Source organism: Nyctibius grandis, chromosome 9 (assembly GCF_013368605.1).
Source record: "Nyctibius grandis isolate bNycGra1 chromosome 9, bNycGra1.pri, whole genome shotgun sequence".
NCBI lineage: Eukaryota > Metazoa > Chordata > Aves > Nyctibiiformes > Nyctibiidae > Nyctibius > Nyctibius grandis.
Window position 1 is genome coordinate 9,499,770 of NC_090666.1, and position 22,622 is coordinate 9,522,391.

The following is a 22,622-nucleotide window of genomic DNA, read 5'->3' on the forward strand; positions in this document are numbered from 1 at the left end:
GAAGAGCACTATAATTTCACCAGTAGGTGCGATGTGATCCTTTATGCAAGTGGCATGAAAAAGGAAGGCCTGGAATACGCTGATTAAGAGCTCAAGAAGAAGTACAAGTGCCTGAGGAATGAGATACAGAACTCATGCATAAAGTAGGAGTCTCCACATCACAAAATAACTCTTCTTCCTTCATTATCAATAACGGAATGCCTAAATTTACCTCTGTAAGACAGCCCTGAATTTTAGAAAATACATTTGTGCCTCACCTACACTGGAACAGGGTTTTGTCACATTTCAGTTGATCCAATTACATTTTGATCGAGCAGAAATGCATCCAGTACAGCACATTTGTTTTTCAGTATTATGAGCACCAGAAAAGAGTGCATGCTTTAATTGAAACAATTGTGTAAGTCATGATCACATCACACAAAAGCATCTTTAGGCTAGTGACACATTAGTATGATGCCTTACAATGAATACATCAAATTGCAACGTGCTGAATGAACTCATAAAAAAAAAATTTTAGTCTGCTGTGTTCCTCCCACCCTGCCTTGTTTGTCTTAGGTAATTATTTTTATTAAGCTGTCCTGCATCACCAGCTCTTCTATCAGATTTAACTGAGAGATGCAAAATAAGCAGCAAAGGGATATGCCATTCCTGGTAGTTGCTGCCTTTGAAGACACAGGCCAGCTGTTAAAAGCAAGCAGCAGATGCTTTCTGAAGAACTCACATCCACTTCCCTGGCACATATTTCACTGCTGCTGTTTTCATTAGCAGGAGAGCTGCAGCGTGAAAAGTGGCTTACCTCAGCTAGCATTTAACTATCCTGATGAAAAGAATTGATTTGTGTAGGTAAAGGATATGAAACGACTAAAAAATCTCTCATACACAAGTAACCAGGTTAGCTTCCAGGAACCTGGTACGCAGAACACGGAAAATTGAACTACAGTTGAATTATCTTTCTTGCATACTTCTTAAATTATCTTTATACTAACTTACTACCAAGCAATAATTTATTGTTTTAAGTATTCTGAAATGATTCAAGGTCAGTATCAGTGTCTGAGCAACCTAGTTTAGTTGTATTACTCAACGGAACGCCCATCAGATGTTTTTGTCTGTTTGACATATATAGTTTAGCAGCACATAAAGATGCAAAAAACAAATTGAGACCTTGCTACAGCATTTCGTAAGATCACCAAGACACTATCATCTAATGAAAAGGCCATCTATAGCCTTGTTTCTATTATAATTTTCAATTACATCCACAAGCTTTGTTGAATCAACTGTTCTTATGGGAATTTATTATTCAGTTTCTAGTATGTATTTACAGTAGTCTTTACTTGGCCGTTGTCTTTGAAGCTGCTCTGACAAGAGTGTCTCCAAGGAATAAATATACTGCAAATATTCATTGTTATTTTTTAAAACACAACAAGGTTTCACTACTTTTGCTTATATTATCTCGAAGGACTTAAAAATCAAAACATGATACTGTGGATCTAGCATCTGTGTTTAAAAGCAATTAAAAGAAAGAACTGATGATGCAGGTGTATAGGTTAACTTCTTCATAACTATGGAATCAAAGGAATTCCCCACGCACTTGTCCAATTAATACCATAATGATTCTGTAACAGTAAATAGTACAGCTATTTAAAAATCACTTCTTGCACGGTCTGGCTCTTGTTTGGTTTTGTTTGGCTTGTCTTTCATATGGAGAAAAGGACGACGTGACAACAAATTTATTAAACTGAAATTACCTAGGTGGTATTTTAGGTATTTTTAAGAGGTCCTGAAATGGTGAAAGATCTCCAAAAAAGACTGACAGGAAAGCATATTCTGAAGTCATATAGAACAGTACAGAAAATGCTCGAGATTCTTTTGTGGATCAGTCTGCCTCCCTCAGTGCAAGAAGCCCTGAGTCAGTTCAAGGTTGTTCAGACAACAAATTCTTCACAATCCTTTCTCTAGTTATGTCCTGAAGGCCTCCACCTGAGAATGGAGCATGCTATATTTTAATGGCTACTTCAGCAAGCATTTTGAAAGTGGGAGTTTAAAGAGTTCTTCAGAATATTAAGAACAGCATCTTGCTCGGTTCCTGCCCTATTTTCCTTTACCATAGCACTGAAGATGATACCACTTTAAAAAATGCTACGTAAAAGGATATGAAGAAATGAACAGCTAGAAAATATTACAGAAGATACGAGTACTGTGTCATGGAAAATACCTCAATGTAATTTACTATGACAGAGCTTTCCTAGAAGAGCAACTGACAAAATAAAGATTTTATTTAAACAACTGTTCAAGTTCATTCAATACTGCATTTTCATTGATCTCTTTCTTCCATCACTAGTTTGGAAAATAGGTAGTTTTGAATTATCAATAAGAATTTTATTAACCTGTAGTGTAAGGTTGAGGGCTGCCGTCTGTCTTTGCCAGAATGGTCTCATTCAATGATAATCCTATTTGCCAAAGCTTTCTTCATTTAAAGCAAGCTTTTTTATATACAAAAGAAACTTGGGTTTCTTTTCCTCTTAAGGAATTCACAGAATGCTCCACATGTTCTGTTACTTTGTGTCTAATGATAATAGTCCAATTTAAACCAACTCTTACTATTATTTTATTTTACTTCTAATACTAAAACTAGTGAAATAAGTTTATTTTTATACAGAGTTGACTTGACCACCTTCAGATTAGATTAATGACTATACCAGAATCAGAGATACATTTTGGTACTCCAGCAAACTAAAAGTTTATTTTGGTTCCTTTAATCTATGCTTCCATGTTGAAATATATTGCACAACTTTAGCTCTGTCATTGAATCAAGTTAAATTCAGTGACACAGGCTCTTTGGAGCTAGTTTGACAAAAATTAATCATATGTCAAGCATACACAGGCTTTGTACTAGTTCCAAATGCAAAGATTTCAGCCTATTACAGGATCTGAGATCCCAGTAATTCGTTTCAGCATAAAGATCTCACTATTGACAAGACTGGACCATCTCAGAAACACAGTGAAAAATCTACTCTATTAGAAAGATAACAGTTCTTCACCAGTGCACATTACGGTGGTTTCATGTGAGCAAGAAGTACAAGAACATAACCTGAGAAAGGACACATCAAGTCAGACAACTGCTTAGCACTTTGTTTGACAGCAAATACACACACATAGCAATTTTTCAGGGAGTTTTCTCAGCATCCAGTGATCTGTGACACCAGGATTTCATAAACCAGAGTTAGTATAATTGTTTTCAATGGCCCTCACTAGATTTCTGTAAGTTCTTCCAATACTTTAACTCCTGTAAATACTTTCATAGGCATAATATTCTGTGACAAGAAGATCTGCATTTTATTTTTTTTGTGAGAAGCACCTACTTTCAAACCTCCTCCTGTATTTGATATCTGTAGTTGTTACACAGGAAGAGGCAATAAACATCCTCATCCTGACACACAGAATTTTATAGCATTGTCAGATTGCCCCATATGTGTATTTGCCTTGCCCGGAGCTTGTTGACCCTAACAATCCACCAAATCAATGCCTGTCGTTGCATCTCAGCTAACATGCATTGAGATCCACATTTAATTAAATCAAGGAACAGGAGTGCACAAAATAAAGTCTTTTCACTCCACAAGCAAGTGGTCTGACACAGGCTAGCATTCAAAACATCAAAGTCTGCATTTTAAAAGACAAACAGCCTGTTCTTCCAGGTTTTTAGTGGGTTTTTTTGTTGTTGTGGTTGTTTTTTTGGTTTGGTTTGGACGGTGGTGGGTTTTTTGGTTTGGGTTTTTTTTGTTGTTGTTGTTGTTGTTGTTTTATTGGGTTTTTTTTTAAAAAAGTTCTTTAAGATGCCTCTTCCCAGAGGCTCCCAGATCTCATGCAGGAACATACTTGCCAAGAGCTCTTAAATCAGGACAAAAAAACCCCAACAAACAAAAACACCCAACCAAAAACCCCCAAAACCAAGAATTAAAAAAAAGTGGAATTCCAAACAAATTAGCCTATACTGAGTTACTTATAGTCCTGTTGAAATAAGCTCTGCTCTCAATTACTTTATTGATAGCAATTTTATGCAGCACAACTCTACTCATGCATTGCACAGCAGGCATAGGGACATTACTTAATTACTGCAGGGGAATCCAAAACTTGAGTGCTTGAAAGTCAGAGACTGCAACATTAATTTCTATGGCTACAGTTATAAGTTCTCCCCTATAAAACATAGATAGAAACAGACACACATACACACTTTTTATTTAATAAATATTTGCCAAAGAAGCAGATGACAAGAAGAAAAATGAGATTAAAAAATAAGAAAAAAATTAAAAGGACTAATCTGAAAAGTTCTAGGAGGAATGAAAGAAGCAGATGACAAAGAGCTGGAAATACTGCTGAGAAATATTTGAGACATTGAGCTAAGAGTGCAAGCCCTTGGTCAACGGCAGTATTGGTGCTGCCTCCTACTGCACTGCTGGAAGAGTGAATGAGTAAAACACTAGACAGCGCACATTAGTGAACACAAATGCGCATGCATACATAGTATTATAAAATATACATTTTTATTATAACCTTAGTGACAGGATGGAAAAGAATGCCAGAAGAGAATTGCACATAACACTTAAAATTACAGAAACAAAATACTAAGAGAAGACAGAATAACTGAAATATTGCTTATAATTAATGCTTCTAATCTACGGCTGAACACAGTAACTGAGAAGGAAGCTTCTTCACACCATCAGGTTTTTATAATTTTAAAAAAGACAGAAGAAAGCTGCTTTTTTGCACATTAATGTGTCTTGAAAAATATGGAGAAGTTTTAGTATCTGTCTCTAAGTCTTTCTGCATGCGAAATGCCCACTGAGGCAAATGATTACGTTTAATAGGTTGCTTCCAGTTCTGGGAGTGGCAGTAAAGCTCTGTTATGTACAGCTGAGACACTCAAGACTGCACTTACTCACAGGAGTACACACTCATTGTTGTACAATCCTAACACCGAGTTATTTGCATCTCATCTGTAACAAATTTTAAAAAGCAGACAGGAGTTAAACTTGCTACAGTAATATTATCACATGAAATTTACATAGCTTATATATCTTATAGGATCCATTTAGTACCTACATGTTTAGGCTTTTATTTAAGAAAATGCTATAAATATTTGAAGTTTCCTTCTGGAAAACTGTGACTGGTTTTCCCACTTCCATTAAAAAAGAATTTTGAGAAAAAACAAGAATCAAACAGATTCTCAAATAATCCAGCTACTGCCCTACTGTTTTTTAAATTATGCGAACAATGTAATCTCCTCTGTGACTATAGTCAAGTTAAATTCAGCCCTACGGAAACATGCACCACAAAGACTACACAGCAATTATAAGCTTTAAACTGATGGATAAAATCGGTTGTAATATGTTAGCTGTAATGCTGTACTTTGTATAAGAGACTGACTGCTCACAAGAGTCATATTTTAATGGCTCAAATATTTAAGTCCTGTTACAGTCAAATGAGGTGGTAGGGTTTCAGTTCATGCAAAAGATGCCAGATTTTTCATATGATTTCTTCATTGAAAAGAAAATACATTTTCCTGGAAATCTAGGTGGACTTCTACAGGGAAAAGAAAGAAAAGTTGAAAAATACAGGCTGGTTTTGGTGGTGTTTTTTTTTTTCCTCTTCCCCCAAAATCCTAAATTTTGAGGGAAGTTTTCAACAGGAAGGGAGAGAAGTTTTTGTCTTTGATTTTTACCTTCTGTTTCTGTCCAGCTCAGGTACCTAATTCCCCATTCCTTGCATGTGCCTCAGCCACCACAACCCCAGTAGGGCAAGGCTCTAGCATGGCTCCAGTCCCCAGTGCTGAAGGAGACTCCTTTATTTAGAGACTGGTGCTAGACCATTAGCTGAAAACTGCTCGACAATATAGCCAACTTCCCTCATCGCCAAAAAAAACAGCAAGTAGACATTTTTAATTCACTGCTTTTGGTAGTACTGCGCTCTCACGTGTTTTAGTACTACATCGGAACATAAAGATTGCTAGCTTTAAGCAGGACATAAGAGTTACCTGCAGAAACACTTGTCCTTCAACAAAAGAACAGCAACTTAAGTGTCTTTTACACGTTGGTGGAAAAGAGATCATTAAAAAGTAATTTGTTAGCCCATCACAGACGTTTATGTATATAATACATAAATGAAAAAAATAAGAAATTGTTCAGATATACTAGGATCATTGATTACGCAAATACATTGTTACAACAATCCTGGGCTGCATCAAAAGCAGCATGGCCAGCGGGTCGAGGGGGGTGATTCTGCCCCTCTACTCTGCTCTCGTGAGACCCCACCTGCAGTGCTGTGTCCAGCTCTGGGGCCCCAACAAAAGAAGGATATGGAGCTGTTGGAGCAAGTCCAGAGGATGGCCACGAAGATGATCAGAGGGCTGGAGCACCTCTGCTATGGAGACAGGCTGAGAGAGTTGGGGCTCTTCAGCCTGGAGAAGAGAAGGCTCCAGGGAGACTTTATAGCAGCCTTGCAGTACCTGAAGGGGCATAGAGAAAAGCGGGAGAGTGGCTTTTTACAAGGGCGTGTAGTGATAGGACAAGGGGGAACGGTTTGAAATTGAAAGAGGGTAGATTTAGATTAGATATTAGGAGGAAATTCTTTACTTTGACAGTGGTGAGACACTGGAACAGGTTGCTCAGAGAAGCTGTGGATGCCCCCTCCCTGTCAGTGTTCAAGGCCAGGTTGGATGAGGCTTTGAGCAACCTGGTCTAGTGGAAACGTGTCCCTGCCTGTGGCAGGGGGGTTGGAACTAGACGATCTTTAATGTCCCTTCCAACCCAAACCATTCTATGATTCTATGATTCATAACAAATGGTCCTTAAAGAAGGTAAATGTACACATTTTCCCTCGTCTTCCTTTTATCACTGACATACCTGTAGAAGCATTTCTTGTTGTCCTTGACATCCCTGGCCAGATTTAATTCTATCAGGGCTTTAGCTTTCCTAACCTGGTCCCTGGCTGCTCAGACAATTTCCCTGTATTCCTCCCAGGCTACCTGCCCTTGCTTCCACCCTCTGTAGGCTTCCTTCTTGTGCCCGAGTTTATCGAGGAGTTCCTTGTTCATCCATGCAGGCCTCCTGGCATTTTTGCCTGGAGCAAAATATATATAATAAATAAGCAAGGACAAACAGCGTGGCTGGACAATGGGTAACATTGCACGGATATGTGGAATGTAAGGCTATCAGGTTTGTGATAATATTTGGCTAACAGTCATTCAGCATGAGAGACTAGGACAGGAAAAGCAACCAACAGAGACGCAAATCCTAATGAACAGGAGATAAGAGTTCTGGTCTTTGTTATTATCACTGTTAGGTCACTGACTGACAGGCCATGGAAGAAGCCACTCAGGCATGGCCTTGAAGAGGTTCAACCCAAACTTTAGAACAGATAAAAAGCGGTAACCACCATCATCATGGGTCTTCTGGGAAAAAACAAACTTATTACAGGATGTCTGCAGGGACATCTGGAAACATGCAAACATTTTTATGGGATGTTCAGGGGAAGGGCCAAAGGTAAGGAAGGTGAATCAGGACAGAACAAGTGGGAAAATGAAGAGAAAGTGGCATAAAGAGGAGTCATTAGTATAAGCTGCAAGTCAGTAGGTTTGTTTGGCCCAGCCCTGCATCTCATCACTGCAGTCTGTCCTATGTTTTTATTGAGTTCTACTTGTAATATTTTATATGTGACTTTGCTCTCTATTCTGCATCAATGTGATTTGCAAGCAAACTTCAGAGTCAGTCAGCAGCTACGAAGAGACTTGTATCTGGAAAGACTTAAGGTCTAAGCCAGTGACCAAGTAAGAGACCTCAGGCCTAGACACAAACGTTTGATGAACTTAAACCCTATATTAACATTTGAGTCTGTGAATGTGGGCATGCTCGTGAATCAGGAGAGGGCTGGTGTGCGTGTTTCACTAGCAAACTTCCCATTCCCATCAGCTGGAGAAGAATTTTATCAGGCTGTTTGTATTCTTGTTCACCTGAGTGCTGTTTGCATTTATATGTGGTGCCAGTAAAGGCAATGTTTTTCCTCTGTGATGGTCTGTGTGACCAGCCACATCCAATGTATAGTACCATCTATGAATGTGTGCTCAGTCTCACTGCTGGCTGGATGTGCAAACAGGAACAGTGGCAAGCTGACCAAGAGAAATTCCCTGTAGCTAATAGCCCACCAGATACAGGTTCCGCTCATAAATAAGTCATTATTATCCCACTGGAACTACTCTGCATGGGTCCAACTCTCATAAAACATCATAGTCTTGCACTATAGTTCTTCCAGACACTAGAGAAGACCCGGTTATCTTCAAGCCTTCTTTCTCCTTCCATTCTATGCACCATTCCCTGCCTTCATACTAATTAATCTTTTGCCAGCCACTCAAGACTTTGTGTCACATTTTAAAAGACGAAGCTACAAGAGCAATCTAACTTTAAAATCACACATGGATGAAGAAAAATGTTTCCAGTTCACCTTTACAAGTAAAGCATCTGATAACCAGTAACCAAGCAGCAAAATGTGTGCATGTAACAGTTCAGCAAATCTTAAAAAGCCACAGCTTGCTGCTTTGAAAAGCTATTAGATGTAATAAGCTTGCATTTTTATCCCTAATAAAATTTTCATTACATGACATTTAAGACCAAAATAAGACCTCATATGGACCTCAACACCAGAGGAACACGTTGGGTTTTCCCAAACCAGTATGCAATTGTTTCTGTACATTTGTATCTCTTTTAAGTGTGCTGAAAGGCTCAAGGGCAGCAGAGGGGGCAAATGCACTTTTAAGCGATACTGTAGATAATTTTACCTGTCCAGTATTCAGTACTGCTTTTATATTTCTACCTTATTCTTAAACTCTCCGAGCATAAACTTTCAATGGCAAAAAACTTCATTACAATTTTTAGAAAAACACATAGTTCCACACCTTCAGCTGGGGATACAAATAGATGTGATACAAACAACTAAACTGACATTGACCTGTATTACAAGCCAGATCTTCTAGACCTGACAGTTATCTAAATTTGTCTGTCTTACTGGTAAAAGACCCTAGGTGCACCTTTCAGTACAGCCAAACTGTTAGGATGTCCACCTTCATGATTATAGTGACAATAGCATGTTTTCCAGATCACTAAAAGATGAGCCATTCATACAATTATTTACAATATTCCTCCACACCAACCTGAGCAACTAAAATAACATTGGCATGACAGTTCATCAGTAAGTAAAAAAAATGCACCAAAAAATCCACACCTTTCAAGCACTACTGGTACTGGAATCTATCATCATTTATTTTATCACGAATTATAAAATTTTAAAGGTATGTATGTTATGGGCATCAGCAAGGGTAACAGTTACCTCGCTTAAAAAAGGCTAAATATTATTTTGTATTTATAAACTCGGATAACAGAGTATTTTTCCGCAGATCTTGGGTTTTCACGTGCCCTGACCTTGTACCATAAGTTAAAGACAATTAGAACAGGAAAGAAAGAAACCTCAAATTATGCACTTACTTATTCAATGTGAGGTCAAGGATGAATTTGGAGCCAAAGGCCTCAATCTGGAAACTTGCCTGGGCCAGATGTACAGCCTGTAAACATGAACACACAGGAGTACTATACAGTTTTACAGAACATTTAAAGTGGTCAAAAGAATCACTGAGTTTTATATGCAACAAATATGTGACAAACACCTGTGAAAAAGAAAGTTATGGAAAACATGCTTATTTTCATGAATCTCATAGGCATATGAAAAGCTTATCCCTTGTACCAAATTCAGATTCAAAAGGATTTGCCTTCTTAGAGGTTAAATGAAGAAGGAGAAGCAAACAGTACCTGAAAAGCATGCTTTCCAATACACACTCATTCCTCACAAAAACAAGAAGGGAAAAAAAAGAAAAAAGATTCATATAAGTGTCTATATTTTGCCATAACCAGATGGCTATGTAACAAAAGCATATGTAGCATACTGTTCTTTTAATTATTTTACTGCATTCATTCACTTTAAAAAGCCTGAAATAATTAAAGCATTTGCAATACACGCCTTCAAGTAAGAAAATCATGGCAAAGCTTGTATTACATATTATTAAATGCTTCTTCAAAGTAATCCCTTCACAATTAAAGGCTTTGTACTTGCCATTGAAATGAAACCAGTGTACATAAGACTGATGCTGCTCAACATATGACAACAAAAAAACCCAAACCCACATTAGCTTGTCTTGCCTAGGGAGTTAACTTTAACTTTCAGGATATTCAGTTTTTGTCAGAGATATAAATTGTATTCTTTATTCAATACTGTTGTAATTGAAGCCAAAGACATTCAAAACATGCTCATCTGTTTTCTAGAAAAATAAGGAGAAGATAAGTGATGACGAAGAATTTATTTTTGTGAAGACAGCGTTCCAAGCAGGGCAGAAGAGATTATATCTGAATTTCATAGAACCTCTCCCCTGATAATGTTCTAATCAAATCATGCTTACTTATACACTAATTTGATACAGCATTAATAATTACATGAAGTTGGAATATTATGACTAAGCCCTTTAATAAAAAGGAAAAAAAATACTATTTTTTTATGAAACACCACAATGAATCTTTACATATGTCACAAAAACTAAATAAAGTTCTAGCTAGTTTATGGCATAACTTAAATAATATGAAGGTTAGCTTTTACAGCCCACAAAGCCTACAGTTTTGTTCTCCTTTAGAAATACTTCCACAAAAGGTAAATTCTTTATGTTCCTCTTCCATTCTTGCACTACACAGAGCAGCAATAATTTTCATCTTATTTCTCAGCAAAGGTATCCATCATCTTTCCATAAAACCCTTCAATACAATTTTAAAAAACTATTTCTAAAAGTTGCTATAGTGACTAAAATAAGCTGTGATGTTTCCTGTGTTAGTTTATCATTCATTGCCCCCAGAATAATTATTTCCCTTTCAGCCTGGTCACACAGCTTCGTTGTCAGGCTTCTTTTAAAATATTTTGTAACTACACCCTTTTTTTAAAGATCTCTAACATCATTAAACAATCTCTTACCTAAAGCCTGTTTTTTGTTTATTAAAAAATACAGTAAGTTTAAACAAGAATTTTAAAGATAACATTCCTAGGCAATATCTAAAATAATATTGATGCAAACTAGTATCAAGCTTTCTCTCCGTTACATTTTTTGGTAAATGAATATTAACAGTTGTCTCAGCAGTTCACTAATTCACTGAGATAACACTGGCCTGGCAAACTGAGTTTACAGCTGCTCTGAATCATCAGGGTAAACAGTTTAAATATAAAGACAAACAGATGACTTGATGGAGGGAACCTAAGAGGAACTGCAAGGATAAAAGCTAGCATATATATATTTAAAAAGCATAGAATCTCAATTTAAATGCAATGCCTAGTATGAGAGGCTTTTCAGCCCCTGCTCCACTTTTTTCCACAGTGAAATCAAGCAAAAAGTGTCAGAAAGAGCTTTTCAAGCATCTCTTCGTGAAAAAAACTCACGTTTCAACACACACATGCATTTATTTATTTTTTTTTAAAAAAAAGCACAAAAATTTGTTGCAGGAAAAGGGTTGCAATTAGTTTTATCCCATAAAGATTCCATTTAGAGTTAGAGGAGTGTCTCCATTTAGCCTACACCCAGGGCTAAACAATACCCAGTTCTATCACCCAATCTCCCCTCCCCAACCGAGAAAGGGAATTGGGAAAAGGGTTGAAATTTAAACAGAGTTAATAAAATAAGAAAACCAGTATCATTACTAATACAAAAGACACAAAATTATACTTAGCTCATAGAGTACTGGCAAGCCTCTCCAGAGACAGTAACCATTGAGAAGAAGGAAGAGGAGAGCAGAGCAAAGAGCCCCCCCCTCCCCAGCAGCTTTTCCATTTATAGTGACCCTGACATTAACGTTACAGGATACACCTGTGGGCCAGCCTGGGGCAGCTGCCCTGGCTCTCACTGCTGATGGCCTTGACCACCATCCCACAGCTGGCCACACACTGAAACAAAATGCAACAGAAAAGTGATTCTATAAATTTTATCCCTGCAAAACCAGGACAAGGAGCTACTGCTTTGAGTCTTCTTCACATGTAGCATTTACCTAAAACTATGTGTCATCATACATTTGCCACAAACAGGACTTCAATATTAACTTATGTGGAAAGTTTAAAAGAACATGTACTATTCCATTAAGATAATTCTGAAACATGAGAAATAAGAACTACATAACTTCAAGTACCTAGTTTTTATTATGGTTTTTTTTTTTTTTTAATGTATCTCTCTACCTCAGTTTGAAAGTTTTTCAAAATATCTCCTGCTCAAAGATAAACATGGTAATTTTGAGTATGTTGCATTTTCACATACAAACTATGAAGACTAAGTCTTGCCTTTAAGATAAGATAATAATTTACAGATCTATGACATAACATTTCTGCAACACGGTAACATGGCAAAAAGTGACCGCCCTATCAGGATTGACCCAGTGTAGTATATTATTAACAATGTTTACAAGTCATTTTAGAAAAAATACTAACTACCAGTGATCCCAAACACTGTACTCAGCCAAGCTGAGGAAAAAGAGTAACATCAAAAGTGACTATATACTTTTTTCAGCGTTAGTTTAGAAATATAAACACACACTTTTCAGTTTGACAAAAGTGCAGCATTTCTTTCACTTTTCCTAACTGACTACACATCACCCAAAATGTGTGTTCTTTGAAACACTTTTTAGAACAAAAGCAGCATCAAGGCTAAGTAATCACCTGCCAGAGAGACACACCGAAGTATTTTGCTTCCCACTTTATTTTTTTGTTTGTTTTGCCACAACTGTTGTTCCAACTGCCAACTCCAAACCAACTAAATAAGCCAAACTCTTGAATATCTTTCAAGAAGATTCAAGCTACTTAACTGATTAAGAAAACGTTTAAGTGTGGATGACATACCACCTCAAATAACAAAACACACTTCAAAAACAATCATGATCTACTGGTAAACGTCTTCAGCTTTTGAAACATGCCAAAATCCGAAAACTTCAGCACAAGACATCACAGATACCAAAACTGTAGGTGTATGAAAAAAAACCTGGATAATCTCAAGATCAGGAACTCCCATCAAGGGCTATTAAATCCAAAAGGTAAGTTCTTTTTCCCAGAAGACCCTTAGCCACAAATTGCTGGAGTCTGGGAGACCAGTCTAGGAAGTAGCACCCCATGGCTATTATGCTCCTATTTCCCTCCCCAGGCATCTGCTACTGATTGCTCTCAGGGACAGCTAGATGGATATCTAGTCTGATCTGCTATAGCTTTTTTTTTGTTCAGTCAAGCCCATTCAATAATACATGTATATCATCCTTTAAGTTACTAAGCCATCAACCATGTATTCTTTATCTTTCTGCAATTTAAAATTATTTAAAAAGTAACTTGTATTCTCAGTCTACAATATCATAAGAAGAAGTTCATCTTGTAGGATTATAGTATCATTGCTATTTCTGAGAACAATTACTTCTGTATATAAAAACACCATTTGCTATCTATTACTGTGCCTCACTTAACAGATGTAGCCTGTACACATAAACAATTGCTGCAAAGCAGCTGAGACTAATTTGCTACCTTGCAGTAGGGCGTGTTCTCCACCAAACTCAGCTCAAACCATTGGTTACAAAAAGAACACTGGATTTTAAATCCCTGCAGTTTAGCAAAAACACCCTTTGAATTCAGGTGAATGTGATACACCACTGCTACAGCAAAATACAGATTTTGTTAAGCCAGTTTAATAATAGATAACCACCCATGAAAGCCATAAACCAGAAATCAGGTGAAGGTAATGAGAGTAAAGTGTTTAATCCTGAAACTGACATTTTTCATGTAACAAGTTAGCACAGAAAGCTACCAGCGAGTTGTCACCACATGTTTCAGCCACTACAATCGTCATGTGCCACCAAGATAGGAGGAAGTATTTCAAAAACCTGTCTGTGGAATTCTGTTACACAGCTTATTTCACAGTATTCTCTTATCAGCTGCTGTGTAATACAATGCCTAAAGTATAATCTGAAATACGGTGTTCTTCTGATTGGCATAGAAATATAAATTCAAACAAGAATATAATGTAGATTAGCATATATTTTGAATAATATATATGGACTAGATATCTTACCATGTCTTTTCACAGGAAAAATAAACATCACCTTCTTGTACCACTTGCATACACATACACGTTCACATCTGCATGAGTATTCTTTACTTACATAAACAGGAGACCAAGTTCCTTTGTACATGTTTGTTTTTCATTTAAAAACCTCCACAGAGGTTCCCGCTTTGACATCTATAAGCTACTCCAATGGCAAAGCTGCAAAATTACATAAAGTCTTTCTGCAGCAAAGACCTACTGATGATATATAGAGCAGCAGGCTGAAGGAGGGTCTGAATTTTTAAAATCTTTACTACCCCTAAACCCAGATTTTAGAGAAAAAAAGTCTTTTTTCACTGTTCTGGAAGCTCAGATCACTAGCGCAGTCCCTGTAATAAGAGATTCTTCATACTAGGGACATTCTAAGATTGCTGTAGCTACTTGTGCAAAGCAGTAGCTCTCAGGTTTTTTGCAAGCTAAAAATCCATATACATAAATAATTCCAGTTTCTTTCAAATCAATCATTAGCTTACTGCAAGTTTCAAGATAAAAACGGACTAGAAGGCTGTAATTGGAACCTCAGTTCTACTGATCCATGTCACAACTTGAACGCTTTCATTGTTTTCATTACTGTGCTTGGGCATCATTTGTCCATAACTCACTTTTTCCAGACTTTCAGGAATTTTACAACCATCATCACAAAAAGTAAAGTTCAATACTGGTTTTACTTTCTTCACAGTAAAGCTATGCCAAATGCCATGTGTTATCCTTTCAAAAGTACTAAGTTCTGTCACAAGTCTTTAAACAAAAGTAAAAGCATTACTTAAGTGACTCACACTACCTATGGGTCTTTTGCTATATTCATACAGATGTGATGTCCAAATGACAAGCTTATTGCTTTTAGAAATCTGTTTTTGCATATAGTTCTGCTGACTAAAATAATGGCCAAAAGCTGCCTCTGTCATTTCAGTAGCTGAGCAAGGGGTTTCAGCACTCCCATTTTGGAAGCAGAAACCCAAGACAGATTTAGATGGATTTTACACCATTAAAACATTTTTTCATCTAGACCTTCCTTCTGATAATATCACAAGTTTTGTCACAAATCAGTGTGATTTACTATATATTAGTTCCTTACTCTTTTAGCCTGTTTGCCTATCCTCAGACTTCATACAGAAGCTATCCTTCTTTAGTGTTTGGAAAACATCTACCATATGGCACATATGCCAAGATAACCTTCCACCATTCATTGGGAGTAAAGCATTTCATACTGAAACAGCATACATAAATGTCCCAGCAGCATGTAAAAACTCATGCTTAAAACATACAGGATTTTAGAAAAGTTCCTGTCGATTACTTGTTTCTGGTCTTTAATGATTAATAGAGAGGTTACCTTGACGCACTCGAAACTCAAGCCTTGAAGGCTGTTCTTTGCATGAACGGTTGTCTGCATGTGAACAAAGGCTCAGGCCTACCTCCGAAAGCAATCCTGCTATTGCTCTTTTAACCCCAGGGGCCAGAACCCACCATTCTCTCCCAACATGACAATACTTAGATACCCGTCCGTAGTGCTGACACTGGCCTCTAAAATCATATCCCTCTTGGGGTTTTGTTCACAAGACTCTACAAACTAGTGCAGCCATATCTTGGACCACTTTCCTGCAGTGCCCAGCTTCCCACAAATGCTAGACACAGTCTACAAACTTAATTTTTTTAATTTCAAAACAAGTCCTAACAAGCGCAAGTGTTGCACTACCTAACATTTAGGAACTGAAATCTTTTACAGGTTATCACTTGAAGCTTATGACAGGATGCAGAAATATATTTAAAAAATAATAATTTAAAAAGTGTTAGAAATATCATGACCCACATTTCAGCCAGAAAACCAAGATGTAGATCTACTTGAGGAGAAGCTGGCATAAGGAAGATGGCCTTCTACCCCCAGAAAGCAAAGAAGATAGGAAGACCAATTTCAACCCTCCTGTTAGTCAATAACTACTGAAGACAGAGTCCAGATACGCCTTTTGCATTAATTCAATATAGAATAGAAAAAAAGACAAAGTACACAAAATCACCCATTTGCAAGTAGTATAAATTGAAGCTTCACCACAGAAAATTCTGAAAAAAATGCAAAGCCAGCTGAAATACTATAAAGATTCTCCAACAGTCTTAAACTCATACACAAAAGCCACATGAAGTTCATTCATTATTTTGATCAGTTTTAATTACATGGGGATTAAAAGTGAAGACCTGGCCTAAGACAGGCAAGGGAAAGGAAAACAATAATTAATGCATAGGATTTTAATCCGGATTTTAGTAAAAATTCATATGATGCTGCCTCTTGAGAGATTATTAAACACGATCTTTCACCTTTTACAAAATGGGTCTGCTTTTTCTTCAACACCACCTCCTTTGCAATGGCTGCAATACAGTTGTTTTCCTTTCATCTTAAGGATGCTTTCCCTCTCAACTTTTGTATGCTACATATCAAAGTTGCACGAAGGACAGAGACAGCACTGTATCTCAACCTTTAAAGCAGGTCAACATAGCAGAAAACGTAACATTCAGCCTGGCAGGAATACTTTCTTTAAATGACAAACACCTGAGCTGAACAGAAGCACCTGGAGTTTTCATCCCAAGAAAAACAGCACAAAATTAATATAAGGGGGGGGGTTGGGGGTGGAACTGTCTTCACAGTCAAAACTACTATCACACTTTTTTTTCCCAGTCCTTAGGGTCTGCAAAACAGTTTTCTTAACACCTACCTCCTCCCCAAAATTACACTAATAGCTTAGAATTATGCATGAAGACATTGCTGCTTTACAGCTTCTGAGAACTTATGATTCAGTGATCTAAAAACAGTTAGAAACTGCCCAGCAGATACAGTCTTCCTTCATATGCACCTAGTTCAAGCTATTTTCCACTCAAAATTTGGCGAGGTTGCCCTGAGCTGTGTTTCTCTGGCAATCCTATTATCTTGAGATCACATCTTGCATTGCAAGATCTTTTCCCCTCTGCTGGCCACCATAAGGACTTGCTCCTAGCCTTTTGTGACAAGTTGTGTCCCACGCAGTCTTCCCATTAGGTCCTAATAATCTTGTACATGCAGACTGCAAAAACGAATCAAAGCAGTCATCTAGTTCAATAAAGAGATTACCAGTTCATTCAAAACACTACCTCCATCTGCACAAGTTTAGAAAGACAGAGCCACAGAACGCAGATGACTCAGACCTCTTCAGCAAGTTTAAGGATTCTTGTGAGCTGCTTCAGTGTGTTTTTATAAACAGATGCTCATTTTTGAGCATTTCACACTAAAAATAACTTCAGAACTCAAAACCAGCTAGCCTTAATTTGACTATGAGGAAACAGGTATACAGATTTTAGAGTCTTCAAGCACCAAGCATTTAAAATATGCTTTTTTTTTAGAACACAGAGAAAATAGATTATATGCTAGAACTCTGTTCACCTTGGAGACAGACCTCTTCACTTAGTCAAACCTATGGTGAACATTCCTTTTTTTCAGTGAGAAAAAGCTGCTTGGAAGAATAAGAAGGAAGAAAGAGGTTCTACCAACATTTAGATCACAAATGCCCTCTCATTACAATGTCATTTCACCAAATTCAAAAGGGGATAAACAGGATAAGTGCTAAGGCAGCAATTTATTATTTCAATTTTTGATTCCCTGGTACACTGTTTTCTCCTCCAGTCCTTCACTTCTACATACATTTTATGAAGAAGGTTGCAGACCCTTGCCTTTAGGAAGAGACTTTAAAAAATAAAATATTTTAAATCATTTTACATAATTATATTTCTCTAGCTTTACCTCTTTCTTCCCATGTGCACATAATTTCCTCTACTCTTCCCCTCTCCTTACAGTGACTCAGCATTTCTGAGACATTCAGACCTAATCCCACAAACTATCCATATGGCTTATATTCTTCTGGCCACTATAATGAAGTTCCACAGAAAGGGGTCTACTGAATAATATCCATAGTTAGGGAGTATATCCATATCATATGCCTATAAATGGTATATTAAGGCTGACAAGAAAATATAGGTTAAAAGGATGTATGGTTCCAAGAACAAAAAAAAAAAAGGAAAAAAAAAAAGGTATTTTTCTTCCTCAGCTGTCCACTGTCTATATACAAAGGTCAACAAATTTGACTTTACTTTATTCACATGCTAAAAATCGATCCTAAATATAGGTTTCTTTCTTTACGCAACTTCAAAGGTATTTTGGTTATTTCTTTTTATTACCAATAATATCTCTGTGGGAGACAGCAAAATCTCACAAGTAGGATTTATTACAATATATCATTTATTTTAATTCTGGGAAAGGATAAAAGCAAGTACTAAAAAAATCCACCCACCCCCCCCCAAAATCAAAACCCTCATGTATCTTTCACAATCCAATCGCATTCTGTTTTGTTTATGGGTTGCTTTCCTTTTACATCCTAGGCAGACTCCCAGACTCCCCCCCCCAATTATTGCTCTACAGAGATGATTAGAGTGAATGTTAAACAGAACAAAATAACCAAAATAGTTATTATATTATTAGTAAAACAGATGGAAGGGCAAAGAAATTTTTTCATGCAAGGAAAGACACAAGATGCAAATTGAGAGGGGGGGAAGGCCTCTGTGGTGCTCTGGAAGCAAGACATGCAAAAATCAATCCAGGCAAGGAACATAATCAACCCTTTCCTTCAACTAAATGCATCAAAGCAACAGAAGTTTCATGCCAGAAGAATGAAGTCAACACAATGTCACTCTCCATGAAGGCCCAAGCTTGAAGAACTGTTCTGTGGGAAAAACTGCAGTGTTAGCATTCCCCACGCTTGAAAGGGATACAGTGAGCAGAAAGGAGATCCACTTTACACAATACTCAGCACCAAGCATACCCAAGGAAATCAATATCAATTCTGTCAGCACTGATTTCTGCAGAGCTTTACCCCAACAGGTAGATATAAGGTAGGTCAGAGGACGGATAGGCAACAGCAGCAATGTTCTTGTGGGAATGCTGGGTAAGTAAAGAGATTGGCAGACATTCTCCTCTGTGGATTCCCAAAAGAAAACTCACATAGAAACATGGAGGAAGCACTATTCCCAAAGTCAGGTCTGCAAGCACTTGCAAATCCTTTCTTCCCACACCCCTCTCTAAAGAGCGGAACAGAAAGTCCCTAGTGTTTAAGTTTATTTAAAAATATACCACTTTAAAGGGGTATTAGTTCTGAATGTAGTATTCTTTTAAGCAGCTCCATTTTCCAGCAATCAAACGGTTTTTCTGTGCCATCCGTAACATACTGGTGTATTTAGATGCACCCAAAGGCACATACTGGTATCCAAGTTCAATAAGCTAGGAAACAACCTTTCTCCCCATTAAAACATCAAAATTATACCACTATCTCATCTTTTTTCCAAAGATTATGCAGTGCCTCCGTATTAATTCCACATCCGACATGACACATAATCAATATCAACAAAAGCACATATAATGCATAATAAATTCACTTTCTAAAATTTCAAAACAAAAGGCAATTCAATAGATAGGAACTTCCTTATAGCTAAATCCTTCAATAGTATCATACACGCTGACCTGCTTTGCTGTCTCTCTTCTCTACTATGGCAATCTCTTCCTATACAAACCATCTTTACCTTCACTTTACCTTTTTAACCTGTAGGAAGAAATTAATTTTTAAAATAAAAATTTATAAAAATAGGATGGAATAATTTTAAGGGGTGCCTCCTAAGCGATATAGTTTAGAACAGGTTTACTTCTTTACTAAGTTATTTCACAAAACCAAAGTTTGTTCAATCACATGCAATTTCAGAAAAAAAAAAAATTTACTATCTGCATCTGTACAAAAATAAATATCAGATCTTGTCATTAAAAATGAAAAATGCAGGTATTATTTGACAAAACCTGGTAACACTTTACAGTGGTCTTCACTGGTCATACACTGGCAGGAAACCAATACTGCATTTATTGGGTAGCGCATGATACACTTAAAGCCAAGTAACTCATGCTGTAAGTTCAGGATTCTAAAGAAAGTCCCTACGCAGACATTTCTGTAGTCTAGAGCTATTTTGGAAGAAGCATTTTGTTGATGATGGTATACTGTAAGTCAAGACACCGGAATCTACTCTGATCAGACAAGTCAACTTTGCATAATTCCCATTCATTTTATCTACAGTTCACCTCCTGAACCATCCTGAAATTCAAAATAATTATTTTTAATTTAACACAAGGGAAATTACATTCTTGTTTAATTACATGTCCTCCTTTAATTCCTAAAAATGGTGGGAAGGACCACCATTAAGCCTCAAAGACCTACAGAATAAAACATTCAAACATAGATCCACATCTCATATTACTGTTTTGAAAATTCTGCAGATGAGCCTCTTTTTACCCTACCTTGTCGTGTTTCTGCTGGTGCCTTGCCCTAGTATCCAGGATATGGTAAGGGGTTTCAGAGTCTCTGTTGATGTAATAGATTAGTCTTGAAGGCAGCGTGATTTCTTTCTGGATTGCATTGCTGTAACTGTTATTTTTACTGTTACTGCTTTTATTTTGTTGAAATGCATTCTCTTCATCTGCCAGTACTCCCTCTATACTGCCTGCCGTTTCATTCCAATGCAAGTCTGAGGAAGAAAGATATACCAGCCATAAATTAGATGGCAGAATGTGTTTAGTGCCATAAAAAAGCTACATATTTAGCTTGCAGTATTCTAATATTTTATTCATCACTCAAGCAACAAAAAGATAGCTTACTCATTGAGCTAGATCCGATTCATTTTTCACACATAAAATGGTTTCAGAAATAACATTATTTATTTAAGTGCATATACATTTTCATGTGCAGTCATGGATTATAAATATTTTAATGCCTCTCAACCTCCAAGATAAAAAAAAAAAACAAACTTAATGGATATGCAGTTACCCTCTACACCCTCTTTGATAGCTAAGTTCTCTTCTCTGTCAGACACACACACAAACCACCAGATATACATCTACAAATGGCTAAGAACGCTCTCCATGTTCTCAAAGCAGGCGGAATTCGGAGTCCGTGCGCGCTGAATGCTAATCAATTCCTTTTACATAACAGGAACTTTTCTCCCTCTCTCTTTTAACTTTGACAAGAGCCCTTTTCTTCAGTGGCAGCTATTCAGAGGAAATCCTGTATCCTTCCTCATTAAAATTCCAAGATACAGTCAATCAACAAGCAACGTAACAGTAATAGCGTGATGCACAAACCGACTACATCCAGCATCCCGCACGTCATCTATATGCAATCAAAAGCACTCAAACAAAAAGCACACACAAAAATCCAACCCCAAACAAACAAATGAGCTTCCCAGTCAGATCCCCGTACACACGCACCCTAACGCACACACAAGCCACCCAAGCCTTTTTCTGTCGCATAGCTCACCAGCGTATTTCTACGCACAGCATCCTCTCTCTGAGCCACTGCAGCACTGGCTTCAGAAGATCGGGGGCGGAACCTCCCGTCTCTCTCTTTCTGGTAAGCAAGCAAGCCAAGGAAACATTTTCTGAGCCCCGTTTTTCTATACACCGAACACACACACGTACACAGAGCTGGAAGGGGCGGAGGAAAAAATCGTTCAGGGGAAATGGCTGTTATCGGGGTTTATCACCCAAGGCGGGGGCAGGGGGCTAGGGGAGGGGGGGACCGAGGAGCAGCAGGCGCCTCACGCACACCAACACACACACCCTCCCCGTCATACCCACCGGCGGCCGCGGCAGCCGCGCGGGCCCGGGGGCAGGAGGAGCCATGAAGGAGCAGGAGCAGCGAGACGAGGCGGCCGAGGACCGGCAGGAGCGTGGGGCGGCAGGCGGCGGGGAGGCGGCGGCCGCAGCGAGGCTGCCGCAGGGAGGTACTGCCGGGCGGCTTCATGGCTCATAGCGCCCCGGGGGACGCGGGGGGCGGCCAGCCGGGGGGCAGCGCGACGCCCTCACCAGCGGCGGGCTGTGCCCGGGGGGCCCGGGCGGGCAGCGGGTGGAGGCAGGGTGAGGCGTGCGGCTCCCCACGGCGGCACCCGCCCGTCTGGCTCCTCTCTCCGCCGCTACGGGAGACCGCTACCTCAGCGTGAGGGCGGGCGGGCAGCAGCGCGCGCGCACCTTCCCCTTCACCCCGCCCCGCCTCGCCTCCGCCCGCCAACCCCACGGCATGCGCACGCGCGCCGACCTCGCCCCGCGGCGAGCGCGTGGGATGGGGCGTGGCCGCGCGGCCGCTGTCCCTTGTGCTGCCGCGGGGCGCGCGCCGCTTGGCGGGGCTACGCACGGACACGACGCCCCCGAGCCCCCCCGCACCCCTCAGGGGCGCACCGGGGCACGCCACGCCACGCCGCGTCCCCGCCGTGTCCCGGGTCACGACGCGCGCTGAGGGTGACCGCCGCCACCTGCGCGCACAGCCGCCTGCGGCCCCGCGGCGCGGGGGGAGGCCGCAGCGCAGCGGCAGCGGCTGCAGCA

General features: G+C 38.9%; 1 protein-coding gene across 1 annotated transcript in view; it reads right to left on the reverse strand.

Annotated features, from left to right (window-relative positions):
• ADAM23 (ADAM metallopeptidase domain 23) overlaps positions 1 to 22,047 on the reverse strand; it is a 79,855-nt gene extending 57,808 nt beyond the window's left edge. The window contains exons 1-3 of the mRNA XM_068407994.1: positions 21,882 to 22,047; positions 20,547 to 20,773; positions 9,528 to 9,604 (exon numbers count right to left, since the gene is read on the reverse strand). Of these exons, the coding sequence (XP_068264095.1) occupies positions 9,528 to 9,604; positions 20,547 to 20,773; positions 21,882 to 22,047 (470 nt within the window). The remainder of the gene's footprint in view (positions 1 to 9,527; positions 9,605 to 20,546; positions 20,774 to 21,881) is intronic.
• Positions 22,048 to 22,622: the final 575 nt, after the last annotated feature.